General features: G+C 44.2%; 1 protein-coding gene across 7 annotated transcripts in view; it reads left to right on the plus strand.

Moving 5' to 3' along the window:
• Window positions 1-12,135, plus strand: part of LOC126276727 (regulator of G-protein signaling loco) — a 236,652-nt gene that overhangs the window by 178,949 nt on the left and 45,568 nt on the right. The window contains exon 1 of one of the 7 annotated variants that reach the window (XM_049977303.1): window positions 8,318-8,374. The exons of the other annotated variants lie outside the window; for them this stretch is intronic. Within the exon in view, the coding sequence (XP_049833260.1) occupies window positions 8,333-8,374 (42 nt within the window). The 5' untranslated portion in view covers window positions 8,318-8,332. Of the gene's footprint in view, window positions 1-8,317; window positions 8,375-12,135 lie in introns of those variants that run through there. 7 annotated transcript variants of the gene reach the window in all.

The following is a 12,135-nucleotide window of genomic DNA, read 5'->3' on the forward strand; positions in this document are numbered from 1 at the left end:
TGCTGCGGGAAGAAGTCCGAACTGCCTGCTGCACATCCTCGTCCGACAGGAATCGCCGACACTTCAAGGCCTTTTTTTAGTGGACCGAAGGCGTGATAATCGCATGGGGATAGATCAGGACTGTAGGGCGGGGGTTCGAGTGTCGACTGTAATAGACGAGACAGGCCTCCCAGATCGATCGGCGTCTTTGTCGAATCGCGACCAACACGCAAAATGGGGCAACCATTCCACGACGGTGTTTGTCCACAGACCTGCTGCCCCATACTCATTTTTATTCTCCGATGGATGTCTGTCGGTATTTGTCCTTCGGCAGCCAAGAACAGAATAATAGCACTTTGGTGCTGTTAGGATGTATGTGGTAATAACGTCGCTATATTCCACGTTACCGCATTTATCGAAGCACGGGAATGCCAGGCTGATCCCTTGCCTACGCGCTACGTTGCATGTACGCTGCAGCAACGCCCTCAAATGGAGACTTTTTGACCCCCCGCCCTTGCATGAAAAATTGTATGAGTTAAGCTGCCATTTACAACACACCCCATAGCTGCATCTAAAATAGTTACATAAAAATAAATTTTTGTAATCAGGGGAAGACTTCATACTCAGCCCGAACAGTCGCGAAAGAACCAGTATGGAAACGTCAGAGAAATAAGAACTCATACGGAGGCTGTCGGCAGTTTTTTTTCCCCACACACCAACCACTGATGAAATGGGAAAGGGAACCAGTGGTTCTAGCATTAGAAGTACACTCCGCCACGCACCGTCAGGTGGTATGTTCAGGACAGGTGTAGGGCTATAGAAATAAACAAGGTGTTTATCTCATCTTCTACGGCTCTATTTAGATTGCTACTACAAGTCCTCGGTAACCTATTTTATATTCATTAGTGCGCATAAGAGCGAAAGTGCACAGATGACTGAAAAATACCTTCGAAGCTTCAAAAACTTCTTATGTACCAACGTATACTTTTGTCAGTGTGTTAGTGATAATTCTTTCGTGACAAAACAGCAGCCAAACTTTGCTTGTATCTATCGTTTCTTCGTCTTTGACTGTAACCAACCGTATCCGGCTTTATCTGCCGCTTTCAAGAACACGGATTATTAGCTGGAAACTCGGCGTCATGTGTCGCGCAGAAACGCTGGCTGTGCTTCCGTATTGATACTGTGAAAAGCCAGCTGCCTTCTTCCTGCTTTTAGTGCTACAAATAAAATGTTTGTATGAGTGTACCGTAGAAGAAGTAGTATATGTTGTAAAATGTGTAGTAATTACACGCCTCTGTCCCTACTTGCCGTAACGTGAACGTCCTGGAATGGACACGTGCATCGGTTGTAAAATAAATGTGGAGCAGTGGCGAGTGTTCTTACCTACAATGTTGAAATATGGACGTAGAATTATTGTTTGATGTTTCAAAGCTTCGATTTCCGTTTGAACAGTAGATTACTGGTAGACCACCGAGCTGTCTTACGTCTACTTTGGATGCAGTGTAGTTTCATGTGATTGAATGTAACTCAATTGCTACATATTCCTTGTAGCAGGTTAAGTTACTGTCTTCGATCATATCAGATCCTCTTCTGGTCCTGTTCCGGAATAGAAAACCTCCAGTTGCCTGTGCGGAAGTAACCTCTTTTTGGAGAGTTCTACATAAATGAGTAACTTTGTTCCATTTGCGCTCTGTATATTTCAGGTTGATGATAATATACGGTTTGTTGCACAACTCCTGTTACTTCTAGAGGTTGTAGAGGGTTTGTGGGAATCCATGTCCAGAAATGTACTGTACAACGAGGACTGATCAATATGTAATGAAACATATTTTTTATGAAAGTAGGATGGTTTAATTCAGGATTCCAGTACACCATATTATTCCCCGCTCTTTTGGCTACAAAATCGTGTTTTTTAACATAATCTCCGTACAATGCGACGACCTTACGCCGCCTTACTGGGAAGGCCCTACGCCCCTATGGTACCACTTTTAGTTTTCGGCATCGAAGCCATCGTCTTGCTGCATCCATCCCCATCATCCACTTACTGCTTCCTGCAGAGTTCATCCTTCATTGACCCAGAGGGCTGAAGGTTGGCATGTGCGAGATACGGGCTGTAGGGTGGATGAGGAAGAACAGTCCAAAGAAGTTTTGTGAGTATCCCAACTGGAGCATGGGTGCGTCAGCACTGCCAGCAGAGACTCCCAGTTGTGCATCGAGGTGTTTGATTGTGATCCGCCGATCATCTCGATTGAGAGTGTCCGTACGTTCGAACATTGCAGGAGTCACAGCTGTGTGCAGCCGTCCGGTACGCGGAAGAACGGACAGATTTTCGCGATCTTGTTGCGATGATGGCAAACGTCTCGCCCAACGACTTACAGTGCTTTTGTTCATCGGGAGGTGTCAGTAGCCGTTTTACAAGCACGTATAAATATCTGTGATGCCTTGGTTTGTCGCCAAAGAAAACGCAATGATAGGTCTCTGCTGGGAATGCACCTCATTACAGACGCCATTTTGAAGGCTACGTATAGCGCCGCATCCATGGAACTACAAGGACTGAAGGGGAATATTCCACCATGTCCCATAGCAAATTCCACGTTTTTTCCACGGAAATTGGTAGAGAAAAAATGTATTGCATTACTTATTGAACGCATCTCGTATATAAAGTAAGTTTGAAGATTGTATCACTTTCAACTCTCCCGCTTCACCATACAGTATATTATGGTAGAGCAGCACGACGCGTGTATCGATGTTTCCCAGGTTGTGTCTATCAAATAATTTTCGTCTGACTTAAACAACGACTAAGAGAACCTAGCACGTTCGAAACTAGAGGGTTAACTATGATGCTCGTCGGCCGCGTACCAGGGTTCGGGGAGAGCGACGATTCAGATCCCGCCATTGTCATCCAAATTTAGGTTTTTCAGTATTTCCCTCAGTCGTCTAAGGCGAATGTCGTGATGGTTCCTCCCTAACCTTCCTCAATCCGAGCTCGATCTCAGTCTCTGATCACTTTCAAATATCCCGCTTCACCATAGAGTATATTATGGTAGGCAGCACGACACGTGTATCGATGTTTCCCGGGTTGCGTTAAAGCCTTCCCCTACTGTTCCGTCTCTCGTCGCTAGGAGAGGTACGTGTGTGGGTGCGCGCTTGGCGACCAGCGCCCGCTGCAGCGCGTCACGCCCCTAGACGCTGAGCAGGCGTGTAAACAGATCTCTGCCGACCTGACGCGGCGTGGCGCTGATAGCCGGAAGCACGCCCATAAATAAAACAAAGACATCCGGCCGGTCCGGCCCTGCGCTGCCGATGCTATGCTTACAGACAAGGCTCTGCCTTGCCTCTCCTACTCCGCACGGACAGTCATTCGCCCTGCTATTCCGCCTGCTGTCTTACAGGAACGTTTTACCGCGTTCCGCGTGTTTACACGAGGAAGTGTCACCCGCTTCACCTCATGTTTTTAATATTTAGGATGCATGTATTTTATTTGCGTCAGTGATACCAACACCTTTGGTCCTGAGACTACCGGTTTCGGCCCGCAATGAGCATCTTCAGATCTCGGTGCTGATTTGCTACTTCTGTTTACAGATATTTTTGCCTCTGAAGATGGCTGTTGCTGAGCGAAACCGATAGTCTAAGGATCAAAAGTTTGCTGATTCGAGATGGAAATAAAAGAAATTTGTCCTACGCTTTGTGGATCAATGTTTTAATCTGAGACCGTGTCACAGCTTGTGAATTAAATATTTGTCTTCAAGCATGTAAGCGAGAAAAAGTATAGTAAAGGTTAGAAATTATGCTTAATGTTTATTGGAAATTGCTGAGTGCTCTCACTCTAATATACTCGATGAATAAAATCCGGCTGGGTTATGCTGGCACTAGGCAAACACACAGTTCATGTGATGTATACATGAAGACTGAAGGGATGGATGAAAATTTGTACCAAGGCCGAGATTAGAACCCGGGTCTCCTGCTCATTATGATGCGCCAACTACTAGGGCACCCTGGCACAGTGGCTTCGCACAACTGCACGGACTACCCTAGCATGTCTCCTGCCTCGATCCAAATTCCCATTCACGCCTCAGCCCACTTGGTATTCCCCCCTGAACTCGAAAAGCATTGCAGAGGCTCTCCAACCGTATTGCAGTAGCACCTCAGCATCGAACGAAACCGGGAGGGGGGGGGGGGGGGGGGGAGAGAGTTCAGGCAGGAATACCAGTGGACTGAGGCGTGAATGCAAATTTGGATTAAGGCGGGAGGCGTGCTGGAACGGTCCATGCAGTTGGGCAGAGTTACTGTGCCAGGGCGCCCTAGTGGTTTCTGCAACTGCCTAGTGAGCAGGAGACCCTGAATCCCGGCCTTGGCACAAATTTTCATTCGTCGATTGAATTGGCTTAAGTACATCACAGATGTTCAAGACTTGAAAAGGGTTCAGAAACCATAGTCTCCTGTGACAGTTTTAAATGTAATAGTTGTCTTATTTATTAACATAAGATTATACCTCTCAATGAATTCGGTCAGTAATTTGAAGCTCAAACAACACATCTGGGGGGGGGGGGGGGGGGTAGATGCAAAGAGATCGGAAAAATAGTATTTACACAAAATCATACAACGTAGGCTTTCAGGGCCGGTGTTTTCTTCAGTTGAAACTGCCGGGCTTGAGAGGTCGTGATCGATGTATAAAATTTCCACGTAACGATTCGTCTCCATCTGCGGGAGCCATCTTCTGAGGTCGTCCGGCTACTGCCACTGAGGCTCTTGTTTTGGGCCTCCTCCACCACCGCACCAACGTGGTGATCAAACAACCAAAAGTTCTACTGTCACCTCCGTCATCATGTTAGTTATCTAATAGGTGGATCACAGGATGCTTGGCTGTGCTGTTATCCGTGCGTCTGGGTAAGTACGCATTAATACTGTCCATCAGGTGATGGATAGTGGACGAAACGCGAGTGAGGGTAGCAATTTGAAGAGCAGAGGGGAAAAAACCTCTGCAACAGTGGAATGGGTAGTAAGAGCAGTCAGTAGTGGCTTACTAGCTGCGAAGGCTCCAGGTACTCTGGCATTTATAGAGCGCATAGAGGGCACCACCATTCGTCACGTGATGCCGACGGTATGCTTATCTTTGGAAGGCGTCATCATTCTCGATTAAGAGTAATGGATTATCATTCTGCTGGCGCAACGATGACATCCATATTTTGTCCAACTTTAAAACTTCCTCTTTTCTATTAAGATTATTATGGTGTTTGTGAATCTCTATTGCTTCTATATACATGATAATGGGATGTTCGTGCTAGAACGCTTGTCTCATGAAACTTAATTTCGTGGTTCCCATCTCGAAAAACATGCTCAGCTACGGCCGATTTTTCGATGTGTCCTAAGCGACGGTTTCTTTTATGTTCGGCTAAGCGGGTGTTTACACTTCTTTTCGTTGTTCCAATACATACTTGTCCACAACTGCATGGAATTTTGTATACCCCAGGTGCTGCTAGGGGGTGTCGGGCGTCTTTTGGAGTTCTTAAATATTCCTTAATCTTCTTGGTGCGTCTGAATATTGTCCCGATCCCATACCTGGCCAGAACTTTCCCGATACGGTATGTGACTTTATTAATGAACGGTAGGTAAACTTTTCTAGTAGGTGACCGCTGTTGCTCTTAACTTCTGGCTTCCTTTCTTTTCTCGGATGTGGGGCTCGATCAACTTCCTTGCTGGTATATCCGTTTTTCATTAAGGCTGACCGTTAGTGATTTAATTCATCTTGCAAGTAAGCTGGCTCGCTGATTTTGTTGGCCCTGTCCACCAAGGTTTTCATGGCACCTCTTTTTTGCCTAGGATGATGGTTTGATTCCTTGTGGAGGTATCGACCCGTGTGAGTGTTGTTTCTATATAGCTTGTAGCCCAGCGTTCCATCCACCCGTTTAATTACTGACACATCCAGGAAATTGAGTTGACCGTTGCTCTCTTTCTCCATCGTAAACTGTATCTTCGGGTTAATACTGTTCAGATGCACCAAGAAGACATCCAGCTCTTCTTCACCATGAGTTCACACTGAAAATGTCATCAACATAGCGGTACCATTTAGCTGGCTTTTTACTGACAGTCTGCAGCGTTCGCTGTTCGGACATCTCCATAAATAAATTGGCAACAGATGGGCTGAGAGGGCCTCCCATCGCAACCCCGTCGATCTGTTCGTAAAACTCGTTGTACTGGAAATAAGTTGTCGTCAGGCTGTTTTTAAATAAAGTCACTACGTCAGTCAGAAAAATTTCCCGTGAGCACCTAAACAATAGATATCCTCGTTTTTTGCGATGGAAGTCCCTGCCACACGGCCAACGCGATCGTAATGTCAGTCCAACGGATTTTTTTCTCGGAGATTATGTAAAGTCTTTGGTTCTGAAAGCTCAGTAGAAACTCTAAGAGGAATTGGTTTGTAGCTCTGTGTCTCACTTTACATCAGACAACAGGGGTATTTGACAGAGTGTGGAAAATTTATTTCTGTATCTCAAAACATTCAATTGAGGTTTCTGTACAGTGTGATTAATTATAACCCTAAAGTGTAGCGCCGCGCTATATACTTCGTAATGGAGGTGAAACGGCGCTGTGGCGAGAGCCTGAACTTTCACTTTTGGTCCGTTTTGTTTTTGCGATTTCACTGCAGACATCGATCAACATAACACCATCACACTCAAATTATCGAAGACTGTGGAAAGCCATTAATACTTCCCCAGGGACGCATCTGTATAGTGAGGCGCGCCCTGTGTGACCTCTTTGCAGAAAAGAAAGAGCTGCTCCTGTACATTCTTATATGGTTGGTTTTCATCTCAGATCACTTTCTAGGCTTCTGCTGTGTTCGAAGTTAATTTCCACTTCCCTTAGACTCACTGCGATCCCGTTCCTCACGTTCTAACTGTTCCTATTCGTTGTTTTCTCTTTAATCTTCTTTGAACTTCTGACCATTTCAGCCCATATATGTTCAGTACGGTTCTGATCAGGGCCTTGGCAGTGCTTTTCAGCTGCTTATAAATTAATACTCAGTGACAAAATCGAATTGTGTGTGATGCCCGATTTAACCAATAATTTGTACATGTTGCTTTTTTTTCTTTTCCTTTCCTTTGTGCCTGTACCATGACTCCTAGATTTTAAAGATGAATTCCTCAAATGTAATACAGCTTCCAGCCGCCTGGCATTTTTATACTCTGAGCTTAGTCCTAGGCTGACCAGAGCTGAACGGAAGAAGTGTGTGTGTGTGTGTGTGTGTGTGTGTGTGTGTGTGTGTGTGTGTGTGTGTGTGTGTGCGTGCGCGCGCGCGCGCCTGCGTTCTACTCGAGTGTCCTGGAATGTGCACCGTTCGCACTCCTCACCACAGATAACTTTTCCTGCTCCTCTAAGAGGGCGGCACGCAGCAGTCTTTTACGTACAGAAGTAACGCAACCCGTGGTACTTGGCTAACAGAGCCCTATTTGTCGAAACAATACTATTTCGAGACAAACTTCCTATTTTGTCACGAAGAACCAAGGTTCTTTTAGCGAACTGGAGGACGGACGACCAAAATGATAGGTGCGTATTGCAGCGAGACATAAGAAAAGATCACGCCAACGCTCTCTCTCTCTCTCTCTCTCTCTCTCTCTTTCTTTGGCTTCATCTGCAGTGACAGGACCCTGTGAACCTTTGTATGTAACTGGATTAAGATGTTATTTTAAGAATGCCCGTCCTTAGCGGCGCCTTCTCTAACTATCGTTGTGTAACAGATAGTTGAAACTGCTTTGCCCAGGACGTGCCGTAGCAGCATGAGCAATTTATGTGCGAAATTAACTCGTAAGCGGCCGCCTTGAAACTTATCGGGGTTGACGACAGTTCGTCCGCATGAAGTAGATGGGAAATCATGGCGTTCGTCGACCCACATATCTCGTAATGAAACATTCTCTTTCGATTGCGTTACAAATGTTTTCGTAATTGCTCGCGGTCTTTGCATTGATATGGCGGATAAGATAAGATCTACGGTGTGTGTGGTATGTTTCCGTGGTGCCTGCGCGATCAGTTCGCGGTGTGCGCTGTCGCCGCGTTACAAAATCTGGATCGTTGGCTACATTCGTCCCTGCCAATTTTTTGTGCAACTTTCGTCATCCGTATAATATAGGGATGAGAGCTGCAGCAAAGTGGGGCAGATCGTCCCGAAAGACGTTCGCTCTGGCCCGTATGGTCTGTGACATATTAGTACGCATCACAGAGCAAGTGAACACTAAGTTGCCGTGCTGCCGCGGTGTGCGCTTTTCATCCACGGGAATTTGGTCTTTGTTGAGACTGATATATTAATAGCAAAAATACCGCTATTGCTCTGAAATCCGTTTATGTGAACAGTCTTGCGATGGCGTGGAGTTCGTGCTTCGTGCTTTCTGCAATTTTCAAGGTAACTACTGACGTCCGCTATCTATAAGACGTCGAAAGTGATACTTTACAGACCGCAGAAGCACCTCAGAAGGCGCAGCTTTCCTTGCAGTTTATTTCTTAATGCTTTCTAATACATAAATGCTTGAATTCTTCAATTTCCGTCGGTAAAACAGTAACGAACTGGCAACTCTTCATGATATTTACTTTTAGAATCGAAAAATCGAACTTCTGTTTAGGCTCATAGCAAAACCTCTGTGGTCAGTGCTGAGTCTCTTGAATTGCGTGGGAAGGTAAGAATGTATCTAATTCCTCTTTCTTCTTGCGTATTTTTTTGTTCATCTTCCAACAACGGAGCTGTCGCTTTATGTCCAACACACTAGGCAGTGTTACCTTGAAAATCTCTTTCCTGTAATTGTTACCACACAACGAGGTCGAGTTGTTTTAAGTTGTCAGATTCTTTGTATCTCATAGTTATAAGAGTCTCGTAAATGCCCTTTAATATGTCCTACTGCGCCCACGTTTTGTGCGTGACTAACGGGCGTGCTACCGGAAATTAAAGAATGTTCTTTTGCAGAGCTTAAGTGGTCGTTTGGCCTCCTAACTAAAGGATTCCTTGCCTCTCTACATTGGCAAGTTTCCTTCCCAAAATATGGGAGATATATATCATCTCTCTAGTGTAGTAATGAGCACACGTGGAGTGTAGTGTTAAGATTATGTGAAAAAAGACGAAAAAACATATCGTCGTGATCTCCACTGCTCTGTAATAGCACCAAAGGGGTCAGCAGTGCTACCGTTCTCATTTCAAAAAACGCAAAGAACGGTTTGCCGTTTAACTGGTGAACAGTCTGGTAATCAGGAATTTAACGGCTTCACTTCTCCACATCGGGCCACCCAAATCGTGCGAAAGTAAATTTCTTGCACTATCGTAACTCGAATAGGCTACCTCCAGACGGAGAGCGACTGAGTAGATTGCGTTACCGACTTCTGTCGTAGAAAGAGATAGTTGTGACGAAATCATAGGACACAGTGATCCGACATATAAAATTTGTAAAATACAAAACTGTCTTTGGTCAAAAACTGTTTTTCTTTTGCTTTATAGCCGGTTCCTGTCTATACGATCATCATCATCATCATCATACATGCAGAGAAAAATCAATGGGATCATTACAACAGCATACAACAGTAGTCGAAGGAGCATTTACGCAAATTACGTAATAAGCGACTAAGAAGTAACGTACTCCCTGTCATTCTATCTAAACTTGTATACAACTCATAAAAAAAACTTGTAGCCAAAATAATTACCATCAAAAGATGAAAAATCGTAGTAAGACTGTGAGAAACAAATGGAATTGATATGTATATTGCTTCTTAGCTGCTTGTCATGTAATTCACATAAACACGGTTTCCAGTACTGTTCCATGCTGTCACTGACAAATTTTCACGTTCTTTTTGTCTTTTCTAGATGTATCTGATCATGGTAGTATAGATAGAAACCAGTCGTAAAACAAAAGAAAAAAGTGTTCAGATTGATTTTTAATAATATTATTATGCTGTCTTTGAACACACACATTTCACAGAATGTGGCTCAATCAGCATGCTGTAAATACATCCAAATCTGTACTGTTACACGGAAGTACTGTATTGCATCATATTTCTGTCGTACTTTCGGACTGATTGCGTGTGCGATTTGTTCAGGGCATGTTCCCCACTCCTCTCTTTCACCCCTTCGGGATTTCTAGTCCGCACAAGATGAGCAGTCACTGTGACGCGTGACGCAAGCAGTGTACCCGTTTTGTCGCCAGGGCGAATTCTGCAGGCCTCTCGCGATAATATCGCACGCAACTGTTGCCTCTCGATAACGTCACTCACCCTTCCGTCCATCCCAGCGATAAGACGGCACGATGTGATAAAGCCAGTCGATCGTAAAGTGCACCTGTGTGCGCTAATAAATTTAGCCTACGTAATACAGCGAGTCTAAATTTAGTCAGGACGTAGATTTCCACCTCAGGATTCCCCATGGCAACTCTGAGATAAATAAAGTGATATTAGCCAGTGTTTTCCCTATACACTGTTCAACTGAAAATATTCAACTGTGATTGGGTCTGGATTGTGTGTTAGTCTATGCCATGAAATTTTGACGAAAGAATTGCGAAGCCATGAAAATCGAGCTTTAGCCCTTGTATTTACAAACAGTTGATCTTTTTTATGATAAATGATAAACACTTTCTTTATCCAGCTCCCACGCATGAAATGTCATTGAATGAGTAAAATATGTAAATGAACAATATTTTTTTCTATCTCTTTGCATCCACTCCCGGATGTGTTGTTTGAACTTAAAATTTACGGTCACTTTATTGTCCATTTGTTAGAGTTAATGGTTAGCGTCTCTCTCTCTCTCTCTCTCTCTCTCTCACACACACACACACACATACACACACACACACACACACACAAAGTAGCAGTGAAATGTGTAAACAAGCAACACACCCTGGTGGAAGAACACAATAATTACTACCACTGAAGACGTTTCTGTTAATTGTCTTCCGTATATGTCCCGTGCATTGCCCCCTTGAATGAGGTAATCTGAACTGTCACATAATAGGACTGGTGTAACATCTAGAGCATTAGTTTCCGAACTTTTCCTCTGACGGAGCACTTTGAGAATCCTGGTACTTTTATGGAACACCTTATTTGTTTTGAAGGCTACTATTTTTTTAAAAAAAGAGAAGAACTTGTTTTATTCAGTGATTACTTCAATTTTAAATCATAACTAATAACACAGAAAGCATAATATCGAAAAAAGAAGGCGCAATGTTAGTAGTTTTTCGCGGAGCACTTATGGTATTCACTTCCCACGGAACACAGTTTGGGAAACCCTGGTCTTGAGCGTTACATTAGTTTCGGTATTTTCATATCCGTAGCTATTCTCAAGAAATGTATTTCTGTATTATTGTCATAAGGTGAGAAGCTGAATCCAATAATTGACGCAAGTGTGACCGTGCAAGGTGAGGTTTCTCTCGCGTGATTACTACAGTTTCTGATTTTCCCAATAAGTAAAGCTGTTCAAGACACGCAAGTACTTCAGAATTAAAACGCAGTTTCCACCGTATCCTGTGCCGGCATCGAGCCAGATGATGCAATGGTGATTAGGCCTCTAGACATTTATTCGTGTGGAGCGCAGTTCGGATTCCCATCCGACAAATCAGATTTATGTTTTCCTAATTCGCTTTAGGCAAGTGAAAAAAGGACAAGAGATGTTTTTTTCCTTGTATTTACTTAGCTCGTACTTGCAGTCCTTCTCTAAATGACCTCGTAGTCAGTGTGACGTTAAAGCCTAATCCTGCTCCTTTGCTTTCTTCGTCTGTCGGAATTCCTGGCTCTCCAGTGATTGTCATAAATATCGCAACACCTTAAAATTATTTCTGTGACATCATGATACTGGCAGTGACGTTAGTGAATGACTAATTTGGCACCAAATCGGTGAGATCGCTGTCACTGAGCGTCGTGGAGCAGTAGTTGAAGGCACTGACTGCACGGGTATTCTAATAAAGCAACGTTCAAACATCTGTCCGGCTACACTAATTCAGTTTGTGCGTGAATTCCACAAATCACCATAGGCGAGTGCTAGGATGGCACCTTCATCCTGTACTGTGGGATTCCTCGAATTCTTGAACTTCGTCGTCTACAGGCTCCCTGCGGTAATGATTGCTGTTTGAAGTGTCCCTTGCAGCTGTCATTGTCGGCCGTCAATCCTAGTTGTTTAAGACCAATGTGTAAAGA

This window comes from Schistocerca gregaria, chromosome 1, assembly GCF_023897955.1.
Source record: "Schistocerca gregaria isolate iqSchGreg1 chromosome 1, iqSchGreg1.2, whole genome shotgun sequence".
NCBI classification, from domain to species: Eukaryota; Metazoa; Arthropoda; class Insecta; order Orthoptera; family Acrididae; genus Schistocerca; species Schistocerca gregaria.